At 34.9% G+C, this 25728-nt stretch overlaps 1 protein-coding gene across 3 annotated transcripts in view; it reads right to left on the minus strand.

The window, feature by feature from the left end:
• Positions 1 to 2763: 2763 nt before the first annotated feature.
• The window catches only part of LOC123548405 (short transient receptor potential channel 7-like), a 317739-nt gene continuing 294774 nt past the window's right edge, over positions 2764 to 25728 (minus strand). For all 3 annotated transcript variants that reach the window (XM_045335623.2, XM_045335621.2, XM_045335622.2), the window contains exons 5-18: positions 20440 to 20616; positions 19281 to 19445; positions 18567 to 18721; positions 15264 to 15382; positions 14678 to 14817; positions 12767 to 12866; positions 12195 to 12346; positions 11686 to 11840; positions 10744 to 10942; positions 9747 to 9989; positions 9091 to 9252; positions 8373 to 8439; positions 7166 to 7372; positions 2764 to 6884 (exon numbers count right to left, since the gene is read on the minus strand). In XM_045335623.2, the coding sequence (XP_045191558.2) occupies positions 6505 to 6884; positions 7166 to 7372; positions 8373 to 8439; positions 9091 to 9252; positions 9747 to 9989; positions 10744 to 10942; positions 11686 to 11840; positions 12195 to 12346; positions 12767 to 12866; positions 14678 to 14817; positions 15264 to 15382; positions 18567 to 18721; positions 19281 to 19445; positions 20440 to 20616 (2421 nt within the window). In that variant the 3' untranslated portion in view covers positions 2764 to 6504. The remainder of the gene's footprint in view (positions 6885 to 7165; positions 7373 to 8372; positions 8440 to 9090; positions 9253 to 9746; positions 9990 to 10743; positions 10943 to 11685; positions 11841 to 12194; positions 12347 to 12766; positions 12867 to 14677; positions 14818 to 15263; positions 15383 to 18566; positions 18722 to 19280; positions 19446 to 20439; positions 20617 to 25728) is intronic.

Consider the following 25728-nt stretch of genomic DNA (forward strand, 5'->3'; position numbering starts at 1 on the left):
TTTTTTCTGTGAATTTTTTATGTTTCTACTATGTTTTGTTTGAAAGTTACTGGCAAAAAATAGCGATTTCGGTCCGGAAACTACTGGGAAACCAGTACTTCTTTTTCTTTAAAGCGACCGGCCTCCAGATCGTTCGACAACAAAAATACTTTTTAGATATCTTGAAAAAAAAATGCTATATTTCACATGAAGGCTTCAAACTTAATTACTGACAAACTTTATGTTATGAGAAATACATGAGAATTTGCTGCTTTTACTACCTTTTACGGTGAAAATCGAAAAACGTTAGTGGTTTAGAATTTTGAAAATATTTTAGAATCAAAAGCTCATATTCTAATGTTCATAATATGTGAAAGAAAGCGCGTATAGAGGATGTATATACGCTTTCTAAATATTTTAGATAACATATTCATATTCTTGAGTATTTATTTTATTTACAGACAGTTTCTTGTGCGTAAATATTTCTTTTCTGTACTTAGATATACGTTAGCATGATGTTTCATGTATTAAAAAGAAAGTAAATCTATGTGTTCGATGTATAAAATGTAACGATTTCTATATATCTTAAATAACATATATTCTTAAATGTTACTTTTATTTGACAATTAATAAAGTATTATATAAATTTCCGACTTGTTCCGATTTTCACTTTAATAATTATCAAAACCTCATTCAATTCAAATATATCGTTTAGCAAACTGCCCGCTTGTAAATGCACCAGATAATGACCAAAAGATGTTAATTATCGATTTTTCCCCCGTGTTACTACAACAACAACAATTCGTACGGAAATCAACGAATCCGTCCGGTAGCGATGATATTGGATTATTGGTTTGATTGATTTTTATGATAGGTAGATCTGTCTCGATTTATCGGTTTCGATATGTTACTAAAAGTTGGTAATGCCAATATTTCCTTTAAAAAATCTTTTCATGAACGTCGATATAGATCTACATCTGTAAAATTATTCTGTTGTGTCTTTGTTAAAGTTGTTCCACACTTTTTTATGGCTTCCGGAAGGTATGTGGTTTTACCCAGGTGCCAGCCCGTGATGAAATAATGCTAGGAGGGGCACCTGGGGTCTTCCTACGTCATCAAAAGATAGATGTCGCCATATGACCTATAAATGTGTCGGTGTGACTATTAACCCAACAAACCCTGGTACTCGTCAAATTTACATCTTAGTGATATATTTCGTAAATAACTTGCAATATTATCATAGTTTACCCTCAATGATAACGGCAAGGGGCTGATGAGGCACACTTTTCCGTGTCTATGTGCATGAATATGTTTTTACTTTCCGATCTAGAATAACCTGACACTAATATTTGGCTAGCTTGAAGGTCAATGTCACACGTAGAGGTCAAGGACTTTTACGCATATCTTCTTGTATGCATGGATGATATAATTCATATACCTTGGTAGAATCAATCAGCTGAACAAAAGGTATTATATACAAGATTCACATCTCTGACTCGAAGGTCACTGTCAAACTTAGGGGTCAAATAATTGCTCTTAAGTTATGTTTCTTGTCAGTATGTAAGTAAACTCGAGGTTTAGAATGTACGGAAAATCATGTACTGTCAAGAAAAGTATCGAGAATGGCGGAAGTTTGGCATCCGTAAAATACATATTACATTGCCGGGTCTGCAAATTTCTGGTTTAAAATGACTTCTAGCTTATTTAGTTCATTGCAAAATAGCTGTATTGCTACCAGTGGTAACATCGTGAGAAAAAAATAAATATATGTAAACAAAGTGAGAATACAACTGTTATGAATGCGTTTTGGATATATGTTTTATCATGTAAGAGTATTTTCTCTTGCATCCAGAGGTATCAAGTCCAACTTTAAAGCCAGCAGTCGTGAAATCCCCGCTCCTTAAAGTACAATTTCTAACATTGTAATAATAGTAACGTATGGCATGGTAAAGAAACAGCGAACCTGGAGGAGTAGGACGTCATGTGTATTTTGCGCTGTCAACCAACTTCTAACTTTTTTGTTTTTGTTAGGTTTACCGTCGCACCGACACAATTAAAGGTCACTTTCCAGCTTTCCATTGTGGAGGAAGACCTCAGGTGTCCTACCCAGAGATGGCACCTGGATAGAACTAACGACATTCCGTAAGCCAGCCGCAAAAAATATCAACAGTCTTCAGTAGGAGTCGGCTATAACTTAAGCTTAACCTTACACAAAAGAACTACCTAACTATCCTTCCATCCCAATCACACATGCTCGTATGCGTTAGGTCATGTTAGGCAAACAGCAAACAGTATAATATTACTATATTTTTGTATGATAGCTATTGATATAAGATATGGATAGCTCTATTATTTTAATCTTATATCAGATTTCAATAGCGTTACTATTGCCTGTTCAGAGCTTTACCCTGGCTTAACATATATGCACACATTTTGAAAAAAAAAAAAAAAAATATGACATCAACATTTAAAGTGTATCGGCCACTGCTGCGTAGACTCCGAAGCTACAGATAGCATATAAAAAGGCGGACATGTTTAAATACATTACGATTTATTTGAAACATTCGATGAAAGAAATGAATGGACGCTGTCACTATGTATGTACTGTGTCGTGTCACTTTAAACCATTTCTCGTCTCTCAGCTCGTGCACTTGCTTGCTTGCTTTTACGACAATGACTTACGTTCGTGACAAGTACCGCATTGACTGTCTACCTTTTTAAAAGGGCAGGCTGTTTTATTACCGGCAAGAAAAGTAGCGGGAGTTGATAAAATAAGTTCACACGTTTAAATTTGTATTTTTTATTGTTCTTCATATAATCATGCAACAAGTATAATTTTTTGACGCTTTGTCATGTCCTAGATCCATTGTAAACACGGTGTTTTTTCTTAAAGACATTAGGCTAATGATATTTTATAAGTATTCATGTTCTTTACAAATCCATGCAAACAGTTTAACATTTTTTACGTTTTTACATGTCCTAGATCCATTGTTAACACCGTATTTTTCTTATAGACATTAGGCTTATAATATTTAACTATTCAACAGACAGGACATATTCAAGGCACCTATAGCGTCATTAACGTATTCTGTTAATTGCTGGCTATGCCGTAAAGATAACACATCGAAGGCTCAGCGAGAAACTAGTCTATCTGCTTCTATTTCTATATACACTTAGACTAGTTTAGCTCTGAGCCCTTGACATGTGCGTTACATGTGATAAAATCTAAGTTTGAAATAAATAAAAATTACGCTCACTTTATTATATACTTATAGTCTATTGAAAAAAAAAAAACAAAATAAAACAAAAAAAACAAAAAAAAAGTCTGTAACGAATGCCAGTTACAATGGGCGAGTGTAAAATTTTGAAACATGTATTCTTTGGTAAATAACGTATTTCACATTTAGGCAGAAGAAAGTATACTACATGTAATTTCTTGCTCCTATAAAAATATAAAAATATTATATATGTATATTAAAAGTATTTTTATTTTTCAGTACCTGTAAAAGAAAAGTTTCTTTCTATGGTCTATGTCATTTTTATAAGTAAAAACAAACGTGTTTCTGTAAAAACTGCAGAATATCAGCCTTCTGCGTATGCAAGAAAATGTTTAAGATATAAGTGATACAGACAGAAGTAATTTATAAATACCATGTGCCAACTATTGACATATAATTATTCTATGATTTATTACACAGTGAAGTCGATAAATCTTCCTATAGACGGAAGGCATTAATTATCCCATATTGAACGTACACACGTATTAAATGTACACTAAAAAACCTAGGTTAAACCTAACCCTTACCACCTTTACTCTGTATGTCATACGCTCAATGTGTGTGTACATCCAATAAGTGCCAATTAATGTTTGTGGCTGTCGGCTGAACCTAAATGCAATCCTTTTATAATAAATATCAACACCTGGACGGTAAATTCCAAAAAAGCGTAATTATTTCAAATTTTTGAAGCAGTTATTAATTTCTTTTCCAGTAAATTGTATAAGATGGCATATAGTGTAGAACAAAATACAATAAAATATATTATATGAACTAAGTCTGGGCCATTGCTGGCATCAAATCAAATATATATGCAATATAACAATACTTCATAAGGTAACACAGGCTTGATTCTGATTGACAGGAGAACTTTGATCCTGTCAAAATGACATGGCGTCACTGCTGGATGACAATACTTTAAAATGTCCCTCGCAAAAGCCAGTGGGAAAAAGACGATAATATTAAACTATCTTAAAAACTATTGTTTGGTTTAAAAGACATTTATCATGTAACATGTATAATTCAACAGGCATGCTCCGTTTAATTTTGGATTATAGCAAAGGGCTTGCATGTTACGGAAGGTTGCACTCAAAGTGTGTATAAAAACTTTCGTTCAAGTGAAAATACCATAAGAAAACCTTAAAGGTTTGTAGAATATAACAAAACAAGAAAACCTCAGTATTATAATATATATAACATAAATATTAAATGAATGCTCAGTAAATTAAATATAAATAACAAATGTAATAAACAACTTACATGTCAGTAACATATATAAATATATAATAAACGATTTATAAAAGCTCAAAGTTAAACTTTAATACAATCAAAACTAGTAAATCAGAGTTTTCTCAAGGGGTTTATATTCGATACATTCTTTAACTGCTTAAAATGTTAGTATTGGTATAAATAGCACTTACTTCTTACTTGGCAATACGATTATCGTTTATCGCGTATTTAAAACAAAGCGAACCTTAAGGCTCGCAAAAAAAATCTGATTTTACAGTAATTTAGAAAGAAGAAACAATTTACTGTATGGAACTTTTAACAATGCAAGGCATTAACAACGGTTTAACGAGTTAAAGATGGTCAATCACATTTAAGCAACATTTTATGACATTTTTCACTGGTGAGATTTATCTAGGGAATAAAACGACTTATAACATAATGCATTTCCATTTGATAGATACTGGGATTTTTCAACAATCTAAACCAACAGACAAGTTTTAAAACTGTGCCTAGCTTCTGAATTTATTTATTTCCAATCTACCTTGGTTGCGCAACCAAGATAGGCAAAGGGAGGTAATTGTATTTTTTCAAACACACATTTCAAATGAGTTTCAGCTAAATATATAGTTCTTAATGTTTATCTTAAACAAGTATAAATCAACTTGTATATTTTACATATTTCCTTAAGCAAATTAGGTTAATCAAATTTATACTTATGCTAAAATAATTCTGTCTCGGTTTGGCAACCAAGATTGGAAAAAAAATTTTTAAAACACAACCAGAGAAAAATTATTTTTACTAAGCACTAAGTGAAAACAAATATGTGGAAGTTACCTGGCGTTAAAGTTTCAAACAAATCCGTTACTTGGCCAGGGTCTGATTAACCACCTTTAACTGGAAAACTTTTAACAAACATGATTCGAAAAATAGAAATATGACATTATTTACATTCAGAAAGGTAATACAAAATGTATTGGAAAAGAAACAATTAATATAAATCTGGGAAATGTAGTGGTCAATTCGAATAGAATGTTTTATGTCAGAAAATGACAAAGATGTCAACTAAAAACGTTGTACGGTTAGGCTGATCCAAAATATTGATAATAAGTAAAGACTCTAGACTCAGGTACACTTTTCACTCAAGTTTTAAACTAGGTTCATATTCAACAAAGTTTATAGCTTCAAACTTAGACTTAAAAACATCAATTTTACAAGTTGTCATAATTTTATCTATAGCATATCTATACTAACCATAACTGATTAACCTGTCTGTAGATGCTTGCTGAGTTTATTACAACCTGTTCTAAGTTGACAGTCTCACAGCCAAATGAATAAGTCTAAGTATAAAAAGAAGATGGCCCACTATATTTGAAAGTGGTTTTGAATAGGATGTCACAAGCATTTTATAGACAGGGACATCTTGTAGGCACACATGTTAAGTTTACAGTAGTATGTTCTAGACATTTGTCAAGATACAATGCCGTCTACAAATGTATGTACAGTAACAAAACGTTTACTTTTCGTATACCAATACACAGGTCAAATTAAATGATAGTTCTACTGACTAGCATAAACAAAGGAGTTCTACTGACTAGCATAAACAAAGTAAAACATTAATTCATAAATACTCAAATAAAAGTGAAAAACGCTTATAATGTAATAACTTTTTTCTCGTTAAAAACATAATTTGAACGTTAGAGGCATTGTACACAGTCAACCTATGTACCTGATCATTTTAAAAACATAGGCATACTGAACATGTGGATTACTCATGGTGTCAATTTAACGACTTTGTCTTGAAATTTACACTTAATTTCTAATTTACATTTTTACAAATATACAAATAGATATTCTCTGCACATGTTAAACTTCGCTTTATTGTATACTCTATGCCACCGGCTAGTGTAAAAACTCTATGCCACCGGCTAGTGTAAAACAAATGTTTCTGTACAGCGAGCAGGTTCTTCCGCTTGCTAACAAAAATATCACAATTCATAGTTACGATAGAGTCTAATCGTTATCATAACTTCTTCCCTCCCCTGAACATACCAAGTTTGCTCGGGCTTTTAATTTCAACTTCAACGTTTATGTCTCTATCACTTATCACATTCTTCTTTTCTGACGCATGCGCATGATCAGTTGAGGTTTGTGTTATAGTTGTATCCTCACTGTCAAATGTGTCACGATCGAAACTAGATTGTCGTCGGAAAATGTCTTCTCGAATTTTATCGAACAGGTTAGTTTTAGTGGGTTTCTTACTGTCACCTGCAGCAGTGTCTGATTTGTCTTCTTCTGGTATGTCTTTAAGACTAGATGTCGGTGATCGCTTCTTAGACACCATACCTGTGTCATCATCTGAGTATACGGAACTAGAAACAGATCGAGACAACGTTGATCCCGCTGAAACAAAAATATATAGCATACGCATATAACAATAAAACAAACTCTGTAAAAGTGTGATACTTGAATTAATAAACTGATGCAGTTATAAAGGCATTTTGCTAATTTGAATAAAAACGCACTAGAAACTATGCTATTAATCCTGACATTTTGTGATTAGTACCTTCATTTTTTAATATCTATTTTCTAACAAAATTTAGGAACAGTTTTACACATGAAACAAAATCATTTAATTTATCTGTTAGAAAAATTTGGACCCTTTTAATCAAGAATCGCTTTACCTTGCTCTGAACTGTCTTCAGATGATGTGAAAGACCTGTCTCCAGTCATTTTCATTATAAGTTTTTGTTGTGTCAACATTGCGTCCATTGTTGAATATAGCTTTTCAAGGCGTTCTTTGTTGTCTGTGGTCTCTAGTTGCCGGACAGCTATGTGGTTCAACATCTCGTATCTGAAGCTACTGATGTCCTGCTTGATCTCATCAAAGTCTAAAATAAAACAAGTACATGTGGTGTCACGTTAAAAAGACCCTTCTGTCAAGATTGGAAGAATCACAGGATGTCCTGTACCAAGATATTCACTGTCGAGTGAGAAAGAACCACTCGTTCGGACAAAATGAGTATTTTTTATTTAAAAAGGACCATCTATCACGTTAAAAAAAAGCTAATCTTTTACAATGAAAATCTGTCAACGCACACAATGGTCATCTTTTATGACGACTACTTTTAATAACCTTCTTTCTGGAATACCGGTTACGCGCCTTTTGAACAGTCCCTCATCCTGCGTTGGTGACATTAAAAGTTTAAGGTAAGGACAGGCCCATAACCCAACACATTACAATTTAGGCCTATGCAATTCAATTAGTACTCACTGACCTAATGACGCCAGCAAATGTATGTCAAAATGATGTTCAAATAACTAGTTATCATTCATTTTGAATGTAAGAGCGAATTTCAGCAGTAGTTAATATAACCAAATCACGATTTATTTTCAACCATTTGAGCATTTAGCAAGAGGCCATGATAGACTTAATGATGCTTACTGGACTCGAATGGGTACAAAATTTCAACAAACTTAAGATGAGGTTCATTACAGAAAGCTACATGCCAAATATGCACGACTGAAGATAAATTACAAATTTTAGACGAGATATGCACCACTGATATGGGCTCGTTCATGACTATGGTTCTCATAGTATATCTACAGGTATGGTCACGGTCAACATGAGCAAAGGCATCTTTAATCTGATCTGGTGTCAATAGTGCTGTTAGAAGAATTAAAAATTACCCAATATAGACTCCGATGTATGCACATTTCGATAGTAAAAGCGGGCGGAATACTTTAGCTATTGTCAGTGCATTAACTCTTTGATAAGATCAAAAAACAGTAACTGATGAAATAATCAAAGAAAAACAACATACAATATTTCAACCTCATAATCAGTCTTTCTTAACTGCTTAAAGCGAAATAAAAAATAATTTTGTTTACCGTCATTTGCATCGTTTTCTCTTTGAACATCAAATATGTACCGTTTTACGATTCTTTTCATAACTCTCTGAAATATGTGGAGTCATGTGTTAGATCATGTAAGTATTATTTCACTTTCCATTCCGGGACGTTTACGTATTCTTTAAATGAGCCGTGCCATGAGAAAACCAGCATAGTGCGTTTGCGACCAGCATGTATCCAGACCAGCCTGCGCGTCCGCGCAGTCTGGTCAGGGTCCATGCTGTTCGCTTTCAACGTCTATTGCAATTAGAGAAACCGTTAGCGAACAGCCTGGATCCTGACCAGACTACGCGGATCCATGCTGGTCGCAAACGCACTATGTTGGTTTTCTCATGGCGCGGCTAATATAAAAAATGGGCTTTTCGTAGTTGTGAGTGGAATGTTGACCCATGAAAATTTCGATTCTTCTATAAAGTTTACACGAGTATGCTTACATAGATCATGAAAGTAATAAAAATGGTATTTTATATAGAATTTAAAAGTAGTGTTCACAATGGCATAAACAATAATACAGTTAACCTGATAAAATTTGATATAACCGACCCGGCCCCCAGCAAAATGGAATGTTCGTGATAAAAGCGAATGAATATTTTAAAAGTTACTATCATCACCCTATTATTCTTTAGCATAAAATGTCTGATCAATATATCAAAAAAGATTTGGCGAAAATTGCTGATAAATATTCCATGTTATATACCTTGTATGTAAGTTTATCAGAGAACAAGTTAGGATCAGAGTCATTTCTAACGAATCCGTTAGATGTTTGCATTTTTTCTTGAAAATGTTTGATCCCTGGTCCGCCGTGATTCTCTCTCTCGTCCCAAGATATCTGAACATTCTGACGAGCTGCCGGACTAACCTGCAATCACAGCAATGAAATAGTCATTGACAGATTAAAGTGAATTTTCTTTAAAGCTGATGACTGAGCTCGGGGGAAGTGAACGTTTAACATGGTTTTCAAAGGTTTTGTAATTAGTGTGAACAGATACTAGTCGTTGTTTCTATCAGATATAAACTATGTATCGTATATTTTGTAATCAGGTTTTCAGTTTATATTGTTACATGTAAACATTTACTCATACAGGAATAAAAGTAGTTCTGCATGTTTAATCAACAGGAAATAATTAATGGCATTACTAACATTGGAACTGGCTTATAGAAACAGAAAACCAGTCAACAAATTAATGGCAATTCGTGTACAACGCAAATACCATTGTTAAGCAAAAATAAAGAGTAGAAATGTTCATACGTGAATTAATTTCAAATATAACGTCTTCCATTCAATTAAACTGCGTTGTGAAAACACCTCGCATTCTTTACATACACTGTTATACAAGACAGGCAGCTTCATACCTGTCCGCCAACAGTAGATGGCGGAAACATTTCAAGGTCGACTACTCTGCCAGGATGAGCGATAGTCTGTTCCCCTTCATCTCCCGTACAACAACAAAAACAGCCAAACACTGTCTTGAAAATGTAGAAAATTGTTTTTGGTGATGGAATGATGTTAAATGGAATAGGTAATGTTGATTCGTCCTTAATGTATTCCATATAGAGTTTACTTCTTGCGAATTTCCATTCCGTGTCAGCTTGACCCTGAAAACAAAGTAAAGTAAATTTGTGCTGTATGCGGATTAAAATTTCTGCTGAGGCCTCCGTCGCTCACTGAAATCAAATCATTTGTCTCTCACCTCTGCAGGATGGCTTAGGCTGAAAAAATATAAAATCTTAAATGTGAGAAAGCCATCCAGCTGGCTTACGGATGATCGATTGATCTATTAAGTTACACTCACGTTTCTGAAATATTGCTCGAATGGGCATCTTTGGTCTGTCCCCACCATCAGAGCCCGCCCGATTAGCTTTATAAGCCGAGCTCAGATCTACGTATCGCAGATTCGTGAGTTCGATCTCCGGGTAAGGCGTTTTTTTCGCTCGACATGTTAAAAGATCTTATGTCTGAAATCATTCGACATCCGCCTCTGTTTCATATGGAGAATCGGACAACTGGCTAGTACTGGTACAGAATTCAGGAGCACTGATAAGGTTAACTGTCCGTCACAACATAACTGAAAAGGCGCTAAACCAAAAATAAACAAGCACATTTCCAAATTCTCCAACATAAAAAGCTGTAAATTTGCAATACAGTCTGGCCGAGGTCCAAGCTCCATGTTGCTAAAGCTATAAAAGTATTATAAATGTGACAGTTTGTTAAACCCAATACACATTTCATAGAAATTCCTATTTGACAGAGATAAGATAAAAAAAATCCAAGTGTAGAGATAGTTGTTAAAATAGCATAGATTCTCGTAGCATTAAATGAAGTATTAAATAAAAAAAGAAAATAGTAAACCTGAATAAGCTCAAACGATCTTGACATCATGGCAATCAGCATGTTGAGCAATACAATAACTGTACAGAAGTTATACGCTCCAAATATCCAGTAGCCGACGGTCTCTGTCGTTTTGTGTCCGAACGGCTCCACTTCTACTGCTGTTGGCTCTCCACGGCCAAATAATGACCAGAACACCGTCCGAAAAGTTATATGTGGTCTATAAAATTATTGAATAATCTTTGTATTAACATAAGTTGTTTCGATGTTGCCTATCTATCAAGACCAAAGTCTATGAAAACGTCGTCTTATAAGGACATAATAGTTCAAACTACATTAAGTGATGTATAAAAGCTGCACGCCCAGATGTATGTTAATTTTTTTCGACACGTATAAAAGGCTTTCATCCGTTAGTTATTGCAATAGAAATACGTATGAATTTACAAGACTCTTTTAGGAATGTTTTGTCTACATTAACATTCTTTTAAAAAATAAAATATGTAAATGTATCTCCCAAAAACGGTTGTCACGCTATTTATATTTGATATGAAGCCTACTTTTTATCAAAAACACTTAAAGAATGTGTTAAACAGTACTGGTATATCATTTTAGATATCCAATATCGACTGCTCTCTGTTTTAAAATTTTGTAATGTTCAAGCTTAACCCCTTCAATATAAATGTATGCATCTCTATTATTTATAACCGGAAATCTAAGAAATAAAGGCATTTTGACAGACCAAGGAAAATGCATGCACACGTTTCAAATGTTGTGGGCGATGCAGAAAAGTATATGCTAAATACTTGTAATTACTGCAGTACATTTCGACTGTCTGAGATACATTCGAACATGGCTGTTATCTGATATTGTTACAAATTTGTCGCTCTGCTATTCTGCCTATGTCGTTGTATGTATATATGGGCAAACAATAAATATGTAAGCAATACCCCAGAGCGAACTTACATTCCAAAATGTTCCTCGGCAGTTGTTGTAATATCATTTTTCACAAGCTCCACTTGATTTCTCACCTCTTTTGGATAATACCAGTACAAATTGTGCAGGCCCACCATAAATGCGACAAAGAATACAGAAAACACCGCCAAAAACTTAAGAAAGTCCTGAAAATATGAAAAAGACAATACCCTGAGCATGCTGGTAGTTATCAGACCAAAGGTATTCGTAAGGTACTTACTTATCCATTACATGACATGTACATTTATCGACGCCTTACTTTATTAAACGTCCATTTTCATTTGCGTGCTTTTTCGGCAGTTGTTACTGCGCAAACTATTGCGCAGCGGCCGGTCCGTTACTGATAGATTCTGTTTTTCGTTGAATAGAAAGTTAAGTTATTTTCAGACGGTATCGAACTTTCCTTTTAATGGAAACAAACTGGTTGTGAACATCATTATTATGCACATATAATTAAATGAGATTCACCTCCTACTTTCACGTAACAACAAAATACTTACCGTTATCATTTGAGCTACGGATATCTGCATTGGTCCAAACAACTCGTGTGCAGGAAGGATGTAAGACAATCTGCTAAAACTTATCACATTAGCAACGGCAAATATCGCCTCGGCAATGTTGTGTGGGTCCCAGGAATCCCAATACAACCGATCTGCACAAACATTGTAATGATACATCAGTATGTATGTCCGAAATGACAAAAAGTACTATTTATACACTCTAGAGCCTCTACGACCGTGTAACTTCTAATATCACCAGTTCTCGCTATTGTAGGTTCGACAACCGGAAAGGGATGCATAATTCTTTCTTGTGAAAAAGTCATCCTCCCGTCTAACGGTAGACAGTATTGCATAATTTGATTGATTTCTTTTTATCTGTCTAGCAAACGAAATCTCGACGTCGTATATGTTAAAGTGATTTGAATAATAAATTGATAATTTCATAAGATAAAAACTTAAACACATTATGGAGAAATTAAAAGTTTGCTCAGCGTCATTGTGACGTACGTCGTAATGTAATTAAGCGTTACGGCCATGGAAAATGTTCCAACTAAATATAGAACGGGATATACCTGCTATGAGCCAATAGAATTCTTCCTCCGCCGATGCAGTCTGGTTTTGAAGTTTCTCCCAATTACTCTCTAATTTGAAGTATTCAAGTGCGTGTTGGACCTATACAAAATATTTATATCGAGAACCTTTTATAAGTAATTATGCTGACAAAATTTGTACCATATTCGTAATATGCATTCTGAACGTGTAGGTTGATATTTAGAAAAAAAATCAGACAACACGAAAACATAGAAAGAAAGAGCTTTTTAATACGAAAATAAGAACAGAACAGAACAGAACATACAATAGAAAACATGTAGAGAATGAACATGAATTATTATCGTTCGACAGTTAGAAGTGGATTTCTAACAGTTCCAAGAGCTTCTTTTAATATCTATATGCTTGAATAAGACATGTAAATTATTCTAGAATACGACTGTCAATTTACTGATATATGCATTGAATTCTGGAAAAAGGACTGCATAAAGGGACAAGGTTTCCGAATAATTCAGCGCTTAAAAAAAAACACGCTATTTTTAAAGAACTGTGTGATGTATAATAATGTCCTAGCTGCTATGTCTCATAACTAGGACTAAAGTGGATTTCAACAAAAGTTCATTTTATTTCATTACAAAAGGCATTTATTTCTAAAGCGCGGGGCAACTTTTTGAGAATATTTTAAGTACCCGATTGTACGGGACTGTTCGGTAAAACATGTATTGAACAGAAAGATTGTTAGTAAAGTTGTTGCTCGTCGTTTGGATAACCACGACCGTCAGTTATAGACTTTATACAGCACAGCTATAAATACTGTTAATCTGATCTATATGCATTTAAAATATTCTTAAGTTTAAAACTTAAATGATTTCGCTCGTTTTTCCACCAAAACTTTAAAACCTGTCTGTAGTAATTAGGGAAACTGAAATGTTTTGAGATCAATACGACCTTATATGTCAAATATCTACGCATAAATTTTGTAAAAAAAATACTGGATTGTTTAATCAGGCGTTGAAAGAAATAAATGTACAGCGAGTAAAAGTCAATCAAAAAAGCAAAGGAGATTGGTAAGATAGACTAGTGGATCCAGAAATTAACTACACCTAAAAGTTTAACCGTGATTTTTTTTGTTTGTTTAACATAAAAGGTCAGCTCTATTGTGAACAAACCTTCGACCTTTTCCATATATATATAAATATGAACCATTTGGCATCACAATCATTTTCTCTTTCAAAAACATTGAAATTCACTTTGATTTATATTACTGACAGAAAACTTGACTTTTGTTATATAAGAACTGACTAGTAACTTAGGTTTAATTAACGTTAAAACCTAAAAGTGACTGGTGTAACTTGATTCTTGTATATATTTGAGCTAAAGGTAACTTTTCCCTGATTAACGAAAGAAATTCAAGTGTGAATAATATTCTTTTATGGTATATGTGGATGATGTGATTTACAAGGTAATGAACGCCAATTTTTAGATCTTAGAAATCTAGGAATGAATTGTGTAGTTTAAAGAGAATATTAACATAACGTTTATAGATATTACAAATCTAAGTATAAAGTACCTTAATCAGTGTTAGACATTTAATGTCAACATGTAATACAAAAGCGAATGGTACATAATGTATTTGAACCTTGATTCATTTCAGAAATCTTAAGTGTGAATGATGTAAAACAAAAGCGAGTGGTGACTGTACCTTAATCAATGTCATAAAGCGAATAGTAACTATACCTTATTCTAAATGCTAATAGTAATTTTACCTTGATTGATATAAGAAATCTAAGTGTGAACAACGTAATGTATAAGGTGAGGACATATACGCCAAAAGCAAATAGTAATTTTACCTTGATTAATGTTAGAAGTCTGAGCGTGAGCGACGTAATGTATAAGGTGACAACGTCTACGCCAAAAGCTAATAGTAACTGTACCTTGATTAATGTAAGAAATCTAAGAGTAAACGACGTGATGTATAAGGTGAGGACGGCAAAGTCAAGATAATTGTAGAGAGCCTCGAAGTAGTTGTAAATTCCTTCCGAGTACACCTGCTTCAGCTCCTGCCACAACATACCTGGAATAACCAATATGATCATTATACAGCATACGTAAATTGTGGCTTGTTTTGTCGCCAGTTACATACTATTAGTCATTTTCAAAATAGGTCAGTTGATTATATGAAAGAAGATTTCTTAAAAGTGCTTGAGATTCTTTTAAGAATATACTTTATTCTATATTTATGTAAAGGTTAAATACGAATTGCTTGGATGAATGTCCCAGTTAAGTCTTGAACCATTTTATTTAACTGAGTTCTATTTCAAGCCTCAAAATTGCTGCCTTTAATTCTAGGGAAGTAAATCATTAAACTGTTGCAAAAATCAGCTGCCTTCTACATTGTATAAATACAAATATTCTTCTATACAGGCTGTAACATTCGTGGTATCGCGTACATTGAATAAATCAAATTTTTCATTTGCTAATGGGATATCTACATAAAAGATATGCAACAAAATGTCTTACCAATGATCCATATGGACAGAATAATGTTAATAGTCTGTGGTGTAAATGGTCGCAGTTTAAAATCAGATGGAAAACTTTGGTTGCGAAATAAAACATAAGGGGATTTGGTTCGGAAAGTCCTGTAAAAGAAAGGAGATTGTTATACATACAGCCATGCAAATTACACATGTTTTGAAACGCGAAAATATATACTGTGTTATGCAAAATATTAGTATGAGCAGTTTACTGAGCAATTACATCATTCTTTTTTTAGAATACTTTTACATTCCTTCAAGCTGTTTTGTGTTGATTGTATCAGCTATATTTCGCAATTTGTGTTTGCATAATATTACCCATACAACTGGATTTGCCTCTTACAAATCTAACGTAACTTAACCCTTACCCTGCTGAATTTTTGGATTTCTATAATGAACTTGTCCACCTTTCAAATTGGACAGTACCATTAACTGTTAAAAAGGGGTGTTTACCAAAAGATACTGACGACTGAATGGCGAACAATACAGATCTTTATCAGTTTGCGTGGATGAACAGGCTGACCATGATCTACACAGAATCCAAGTGTCTAGCGTGATAATGGTTAATACTTACTGCTGGGCCGTTATGCTAATCGACATTCGCTATACTCCGTATGCAATTTCGGAATCTTCGATTTTTACAGCCGATCATGTTCGTGTTTAGCTACGAAGAATTAAAACAAGAGGACCATGATGGTCCTGAATCGCTCACCTCTTTCCACATGATCCAGTTTTGAGTATGACGTCGTTTTTTCTATTATTTGACATAGTGACCTAGTTTTTGAGCTCATGTGACCCAGTTTTGAACCTGACCTAGATATTATCAAGATGAAAATTCTGACCAATTTTCATGAAGATCCATTGAAAACTATGGTCTCTAGAGAGGTCACAAGTTTTTTTCTATTATTTGACCTGTTGACCTAGTTTTCGAAGGTACCTGACCGTGTTTTGAACTTTATCTAGATATCATCAAGGTGGACATTTTCACTAATTTTCATGAAGATCTAAAGAAAAATATGGCCTCTAGAGAGGTCACAAGGTTTTTCTATTTTTATATCTACTGGCCTAGTTTTTGACCGCACGTGACCCAGTTTTGAAACTGACCTAGATATCATCAAGGTGAACATTCAGACCAACTTTCATACAGATCCCATGAAAAGTATGGCCTCTAGAGAGGTCACAATGTTTTTTTATTATTTGACCTACTGACCTAGTTTTTTAAGGCACGTAACCCATTTTCAATCTTGACCTAGATATCATCAAGGTGAACATTCTGACCAATTTCTATGGAGATCCATTCACAAGTATGGCCTCTAGAGAGGTCACAATTTTTTTCTATTTTTAGACTTACTGACCTAGTTTTAGACCGCACATAATCCTGTTTCAAACTTGAACTAGATATCATTAAGATGAACATTCAGACCAATTTTCATACAGATCCCATGAAAAATATGGCCTTTAGAGAGGTCACAATGTTTTTCTATTATTTAACCTACTGACCTAGTTTTTAAAGGCACGTGGCCCAGTTTCGAACTTGACCTAGATATCATCAAGATAAACATTCAGACTAACTTTCATACAGATCCCATGAAAAATATGGCCTCTAGAGAGGTAACAAGGTTTTTCTATTATTTGACCTACTGACTTAGTTTTTGATGGCATGTGACCCACTTTCAAACCTGACCTAAATATCATCAAGGTGAACATTCAGACCAATTTTCATGAAGATCTCATGAAATATATGGCCTCTAGAGAGGTCACAAGGTTTTTCTATTTTTAGACCTACTGACCTAGTTTTAGATCGCACGTGACCCAGTTTCAAAGTTGGTCTAGATATCAACAAGATGAACATTCAGACCAACTTTCATACAGATCCCATGAAAAATATGGCCTTTAGAGAGGTCACAAGGTTTTTCTATTATTTGACCTACTGACCTAGATTTTAAAGGCACGTAACCCAGTTTCAAACTTGACCTAGATATCATCAAGGTGAACGTTCTGACTAATTTTCATGAAGATCTTGTGAAATATATGGCCTCTAGAGAGGTCACAATGTTTTTTTTATTTTTAGATCTACTGACCTAGTTTTTGATGGCACGTGACCCAGTTTCAAACTTGACCTAGATATCATCAAGATAAACATTCTGACCAACTTTCATAAAGATCCCATGAAAAATGTGACCTCTAGAGTGGTCACAAGCAAAAGTTTACGGACGGACGGACGCACGCACGCACGGACGACGGACGACGGACACCGCACGATCACAAAAGCTCACCTTGTCACTTTGTGACAGGTGAGCTAAAAAGTCGAAACTTCACAGATCGCCCAACACGACAAAAATGAAAATGTTACAGGCTCAGTTTGACTGAGCCTATTCTTGGACGATAGCAGAAATGCATAGGAATATCATACAGAAATCGCCGAACACTACCTTAACATCCTTCATACTGGTATTGCCTATACTTACCCGAAATAAAAGCCCGCCCGCTTAGCAAAGTAGGGAGAGCGTTGGTCTACGGATCGCGGGGCCGCGAGTTCGATTCCCGGGCTGGGCGTATGTTCTCCGTGACGATTTGATACAAGACATTGTGTCTGAAATCATTCGTCCTCCACCTCTGATAATTCATGTGGAGAAGTTGGCAGTTACTTGCGGAGAACAGGTTTGTACTGGTACAGAATCCAGCAACACTGTTTAGGTTAACTGCCCGCCGTTACATGACTGAAATACTGTTGAAAAACGGCGTTAAACCCAAAACAAACAAACAAAACAAACTTACCCGAAATAATGGTGTTGCCTGTACTAACCCGAAATAATGGTGTTGCCTGTACTAACCCGAAATACTGGTATTACCGGTAACTAGCCCGAAATACTGGTATTGTCTGTAAATAACCCGAAATACTAGTGTTGCCTGTAACTGACCTGAAATACTGGTGTTGCCTGTAACTGAACCGAAATACTGTTACTGCCTTTAACTATCCCGAAAAACTTACTCTGCCTGTAACTAACCCGAGATACTGATGATGCCTGTAACTAACCCGAAATACTGGTACATGTATTTCCTGTAACTAACCCGAAATACTAGTACTGTCTGTAACTAAACCCAAATTACTGGTGTTGCCTGTACAAAGCCAAAATTTTGGTATTGTCTGTAACTAATCCGAAATACTGATGCCTGTTACTAACCCAAAATACTGTTGTTGCCTGTCACTTACCCGAAATACTAGTATGGTCAGTAACATATCCGTAATACTGTTATGACCCGTAATGCTGGTGTAAAGTTAACTTACCCGTAATATTTGTATTGTTCTTTAAAGTTGGATAGTTGTGACAGGTCGCGTGGATTCTCCATCATACTGGAGGTCAACAACATGACGAGGAACGCAACAAAAGACATCGTATGGCCAATGAACTTGATGCACGGATAACGCAGAAACTGACCAATCTTTGAAATATAAGAATAACATTGTACTATTACGCAAGCATAAATACTTCGTGACAAAATGTGTAGCTGTTTATTTTGTGATTACACAAAAAAAAAACACAACAAAAACTCTTAAAGATTATTAATAGGTTTATCATGATAAAGACAACAGAAAAGATACCGGACGGATGCACTGCATAGACAAATTTTCACCGAAGATAGTGCCATGACTTGAAAACTAGAAAAAATGATGTTTTGGCACTCTGCATACGGTATGATGGCATAAAAATCATAATTTCCAATCTCAGTACATTTTTGCAAATGGTAAGCATATTTTCAACGTAACGTATTCATAATGGTATTTATAATACCTGTACGCGTATCATAATAATTTACGGTCACATCTGTGTATAATGACTAGCTAAAAATAATAGCACGGTGGTCTTTATTAAAGGTAGCCTTTATTCACAATTAGGAATAGAGTAAGCCATTTCAATAACAAATTAACCTAGTTTTCTTTGGAGACAGGTAGTCTCTGATCGCAGGCGGTCTGACTGTATCTAATATCTCGCCTACATACCTGAGATTTTGGCGCCAAAAGGTAAAGAATACACATGAATGGATAGCCAAATGTGATAAATGAGACCAGCATTGAGCGGAAAAACCAGTTAGATCTCTCCAGAGCTCGCAAATCAGAGTACCATATACTGACCAACTTCTGTTGGCAACTCGAGTGAGCAACAAACTGAAAAACGAACACAATCTGTATGTAATGGACAACTACAGGTGGGAACTGGAGTGAGTAAGAAACTGATAGAAAGAGCTCTTCTGACACATTTTAACTGTAATATGAAATAAACAACTTACAGATTACAAAATAAAGTCTTTCTAAACTTATGGATTATATTTTCTTAATTTAACATCACTTAAAATTAACGTAGGCAATAGCAAACAATCAAACATAAATTTTATCATAAAAAGGTACGCTTTGGTACTAAGCAATTTAATGTCATGAAAAACTAATATGATATCATATGCATTTCCATTAAACTTTTGAAACACATTTCACGAGTAGGTCATTTAGCAAGGGAATATACTGTATTAAGAAAATACAATATTGCATCAGCGGACACAAACTATATGTAGATTTAAATAAATTGGATTGCGGTAAAGCCTTTTCCTCGTGTATAAATTACCAACACAATATAGGACGTATAATTATCAACAACTCAAATTGTGTATTTTTGTACATAACTATATATTTACGCAAGGAGTCAAATTTATGAGACATACGTTTAAAAAGGAAACAGATTTCAATGCAATGAAAAATGTATGACCACACTATCTGTTTCTCCACCATACACTACGTGCCTGAAACTATTACAGTCCCAACCAAAAATTTTAACACTAACTGTTCTGGCAAAAGTGACTTTAAAGTAAACTTATGACAGGTATTTCTTATTTCGCTGTAAAACGTAAAAAATCTTAAAACGTTTGATAACAATATTATATTTATTGCAACAGTTACTTTCACCACAACATACAGTAACAGTCAAAACTGTAAAAACTGGCGTTCTCAATGCACTACTGTGAAATATATTACAATTCAAAATGTTGATTTTGAAACACATTTAGCATTGGGCTCATGTTTGATAAAGATTCGTTACTAACATGCCCTGATTTCTCGCTTTGCGACTTTGCATTAATGTTGCTGACGAAGACAATTTTGACAACAGTACCTTTTTCTCGCTGTACTGGATGGCGAGTTTGAGTCTTGCAAGTCTCTCGTACGTCTCCACCTCACTGTCCCGGCCTGTCTTATCGAGGAGGATTGCCAGTTCATCATGACCTCTGACCTTGTCTAGTAATTTTACAACGTACACGCTTAATTGGTCCGCAAGTTCCAAATATTCTGTCTAATAAAAGAAAATCTCTGGTAACTACTTTTCCATAAATCCAGTTTAACAATTTAACACATGCTTACTCCAAGTATTTCGTTCAACAAAAAAAAATCCTGTTGTTATTTTCCCTAAAATTTTGTTTAACAGCTGTCAAATAAAATGATAATGGCTTGTCAGTATATTCTTTAATAGTAGCATGAAGTTAGCAGCCTAGCGGCAAAGCAGCGTGAAGTTAGCAGCCTGGCAGTGAAAAGGTCCATATATAATCCTATTCAAAGGTTTACAAGGTTCATGCAAATAATAAATGAATTTAGGTCTTATAAGGTGAGTTTTTTTCTTTTTAGCCTTGGATTTTATTACAGAAATAAATAGAAAATAAGGTGACAAAGACGGAACAATAATCTGTACTTATGAAACATTCTGTAAATCCATTCAAGAGCTCAGATATCAATCGAACAGGATTTTGGCTTGTTCATTTATGTCGTCACCTCAAACAGAACGAGGCGAAAATAAAGACGACCGATATAGAAAAAAAAACATCCCCTTTGGAAGAACAATATTTATACATATATAGTCTATGTGCGCAAGTGGACTTCTTTAAACCTCTATCACCCTTTGGAAGTAACGAATGTAATCCACGTTTAAAACATTTCACAATGGAGAAAGGAATGATATGTTTGAGAAGGGCATTATAAAGTTAACTGGAAATTTTAACATTGACTGAGAGTAAATCGGGAAACCTCCATAACTGAGTGGTAATGGTTGCTGACTACGAAACAATTGTCCTGCTTCGCTGTGGGTTGAAACATCACTGAGAGGAAGAAATCCAGCTGGTTAAGGAAGGACAATGGTTCTACAAAGGTGCCCTAGACTTGGAGAGGTACCCGGAGTCGTCCCCCACCACCAGCTTAAAAGTCGCCACATTACATATATTGTGCCGATGTGACGTCAAACCAAACAAAAATGATTGTAAAACTTATACAACCAGCCACATTAGACGACAAAAACTACATTGCAACGACTTCCAGAGTTTTCATTTTGATTTGTTTGTGAGTAATTTTCTGTACTCAAGCATGTATGGTTGCACAACTACAGACGCATGTCATTTAAATTTGAGACGAACATAAAGGGTAGGCAGTGGCGAGCCCAGTCAATTATCAGACCAACTATTGAAACTATTTTATGGCAACATAAAATAGAATTATTAAAGCTTTCAAGCTCGTAAAATATTTGAGAAAAATTATACTGTGAAAAATAACAGTAATATTTTTCAATGAAAGCATTAAATTGGACATAATTACATTGAAATTACTAGAAAATCAATGTCGTTATGGATAGAACCTTGGCTTTAGTACTCCTAATTATTAGCTCCATTCTTTATGATCCTTTTGAAGATTATATTATATCTTCTACAAGCGTTTCCAATAACACTTGGCATTTTCCAGATGAAACAAGATAAAAAAAGACACGATGACGTCACACACAATTACCATAATGATGTTTCTGCAATTTAAGGGAATAATAGCCTGGAGAATTAGGTTGTATAAAAATGAATGAGAACACGAAAGGTGATAGAATTACATGATAAATATAGGAAAAGTATAAAGGTCATAAGCCTCGTAAAAATATTACCCGAAACTTCTATTTAATCTAAGAGGGCTGTAAGAGCCCTGTTTCGCTCGCCTTGCGTAGTTCTTACCAAAGGTATCCTAGTAATCAGTTTGACCTTGACTTCACTGCCAAAAAATATTGACAATGTTTTTTTTTATTTGTAAATGTGTTAAGATATTTCCCATGTTTTTTCAATAAGTTTACGTTTTGTGTCGCTGTGGCGTAAAACCTAACAAAACATAAAGGTCATTATATTGATCTGTGCATCCTGTTGATTGTTCATGAGCACAGTAAAATTTGTGTTTTTAGGCAGGGTTCCAAACAGAAACAGGATCTTCTCTAACAGCGCAGTAACAAGACAGTGATGAGAGCAGAAACATTTTGGACCAACAAAATATAATCAACTACAAATATTCGTTATGGAAAATTTACCTTGACCTTTTATTATCTTAATCATAGTGATGCATTTTTAAAACAATAGCTGTCACTAATGGTGACAAATGCCCCCGCAGCACCTTGACCTTTGACCTGGTGACCCCAAAGTCAGTAGGAGTGGTGTACCCAATAAGTACTATCAGCATGTGAAGTTTGAAGGTCCTGGGTGCAATGGTTCGCGAGTAAAGTGCCTTCATGCAAAAAGTTAACGTTGGCATCTGTGACCTTGACCTTTAACCTGGTGACCCCAACATCATTAGGAGTGGTGTACTCATAAAGTACTATCAGCACGTAAAGTTTGAAGGTCCTGGGTGAAGTGGTTCGCGAGTAAAGTGCCTTCATGCAAAAAGTTAATGTTGGCCCCTGTGACCTTTGACCTGGTGACCCCAAAGTCAGTAGGGGTGGTGTACTCGTAAAGTACTATCAGCATGTAAAGTTTGAAGGTCCTGTGTGAAGTGGATCGCGAGTAAAGTGCCTTCATGCAACAAGTTAATGTTGGCCCCTGTGACTTTGACCTTTAACCTGGTGACCCCAATGTCAGCAGGAGTGGTGTACTTAATAAGTACTATCAGCATGTGAAGTTTGAAGGTCCTAGGTGCAGTGGTTCGCGAGTAAAGTGCCTTCATGCAAAAAGTTAACGTTGGCCCCTGTGGCCTTGACCTTTGATCTGGTGACCCAAAGTCAGTAGGGGTGGTGTACTCAATAAGTACTATCAGCATGTGAAGTTTGAAGGTCCTGGGTGCAATGGTTCGCGAGTAAAGTGCCTTCATGCAAAAAGTTAACGTTGGCATCTGTGACCTTGACCTTTAACCTGGTAACCCCAACATCATTAGGAGTGGTGTACTCAGTATGTACTATCAGCATATGAAGTTTGAAGGTCCTGGGTGAAGTGGTTCGCGAATAAAGTGCCTTCATGCAAAAAGTTAACGTTGGCCCCTGTGACCTTGACCTTTGACTTGGTGACCCCAAAGTCAGTAGGGGTGGTATACTCAATCAGTACTATCAGCACGTGAAGTTTGAAGATCCTGGGTGAAGTGGTTCGCGAGTAAAGTGCCTTCATGCAAAACGTTAACGTTGTGACTAACGAACGAACGAACTAACTAACTAACGTACGGACGGACAGTTGAAAACTAACATGCCTCCCTTCGGGGGCATAAAAATGTTCTTATTAATAAGTCGTACAATTGTGTTTAATGTCCATAAAGATATTCTTCAAGAGTTTAATAGAGTCTTTTTAAAGACAGAAGACTTGGCGTTCTTCAGCAATAAAGCCAATTTAGCTAAAGAGATAAACCATAACTACGATACTTGTATATCTCAGTTTTTAATCATTGGGTTCATTTAGTTATGTTTTTTCTTTTTTTGAAGATGGCATCAAATATCAAGTCTTGTTTCTCATGATTGTCATCTGTCACCAATTATGCTACGTTTTCCGTCATTAAAATCTCCTCATGACGTCATCAATTAAAGGTCCATTACTAAGGGAAAGTGAGTTGGCAATTTTTTTCATAGCCAGTGCATAGACTTCTGCAAGACACTAAATAATGAAGATTGGCAGGTCAAAATTTACAGAAGGTCTTTGGAACTCAAAGAAATGTATGTGTATTATGTTGAAATTTCAATGAATCGACAGAATGACCCCCCAGGTCTTTTTAACTTTCTTCATACTTCATAGAAAAATAATTGTACATATACTGCGATTTATTTCGAATTTCTACATACCAACTTTCATTTTCCAATAAAATGAAACAGTTTCTCTGCTTTTTAAAAGAAATTAAAACGTTCACTTTCCTTAGTATTGGACCTTTAATGTAACAAAATCATGATGTTACACTTTCCGTAAATGATATCCGAGATAAGTTTTCGTGTAGAACAACATAATGGTTTCCAACTTCAGAACAAAGAAAGAGAAATTATAATGCAACAAAGTGAAAACAAAACCGCAGTTCTAATATCTGGATTATTTCCAGCAAAATTATAGCATTCGCGTATCATTCCCCAACATTTATTCATGTAATTTGGACTGTTCGGAAACAACACAATGATTTTGTTTTGCATAACTTAAAAATAACAGGTTTCATAAATGATACAACACTTGCAGACAAAATAACAACTCGATCAATATATATAGAAGCAGAACGTTAGAAATATAAAAATCATGATTTCTATTTAATCCATTCAACTGATAATGTATAGCCGAAATGATTAATAAAGATACGTTACTGTTAAGCAATACCAAATTGTACCATAATGAAATCTTGGTGTTTTTGTTTTGTTTTTTTACCAAAGTTTTAATTAAAGATATACGTGTCAACAAGGTAAACTGCGATATAAATTTGCTACGTCCATCTGAGTCACAAGATTTCTGCTGGGATACAAAAGAGCACTAGTATATCGAACTTCACGCCATTTTAATTAATATTTGTGTATGACCAGCATTTCAGTGACATAACCAAAACAGAAACGCTTTTTACAACATAACAAGGCTGTTATTTTGATGAGTTGATACTGTTTTCGATAAAAAAAACAGCGGGGACACTGAACACTTACATAACTAATATCTTGAATTTCACATATCTGCCTATTTTATGTAAGGAACCAAGCTATTGAGGTCACTGAGTTTGAATCAATGGACTCTCACTCAAAACCTCGCTTGGAGTGTAGATTTTTTCATGTAAGGAAGCACTCGCGCTGATCACTGGTTCCTCCCAGGTACCAACCTGTGCCTAACGTAATGCTTGGATGAGTACCTGGGGACTTCCTTCATCGTGAATAGCTGCAAAGTCGCCATTATACATACAAGTGTGTCGGTGTGAAGTTAAACTTAACAGAAACATTATTCCATTTAAATGTACACATGTTATTAGATCTTGCTTTTGCTTTCATATGTACAGTATTTCTTAGTTTGCATTGTAAAGTCTACTATCTGGTTTGCAGCTTTCCAGAAAATGTAGATTTTGAATAGGACGCTCAATATGATCACCAGTGAAAATATCAATCTATAACTTCCCTGTGTCTAGTACGGAAAACCGCCCTAAGTGTTTGTAAATACTGTTTATACGGCTACTGAAATAAATAGAT

Source organism: Mercenaria mercenaria, chromosome 6 (genome assembly GCF_021730395.1).
Source record: "Mercenaria mercenaria strain notata chromosome 6, MADL_Memer_1, whole genome shotgun sequence".
NCBI lineage: Eukaryota > Metazoa > Mollusca > Bivalvia > Venerida > Veneridae > Mercenaria > Mercenaria mercenaria.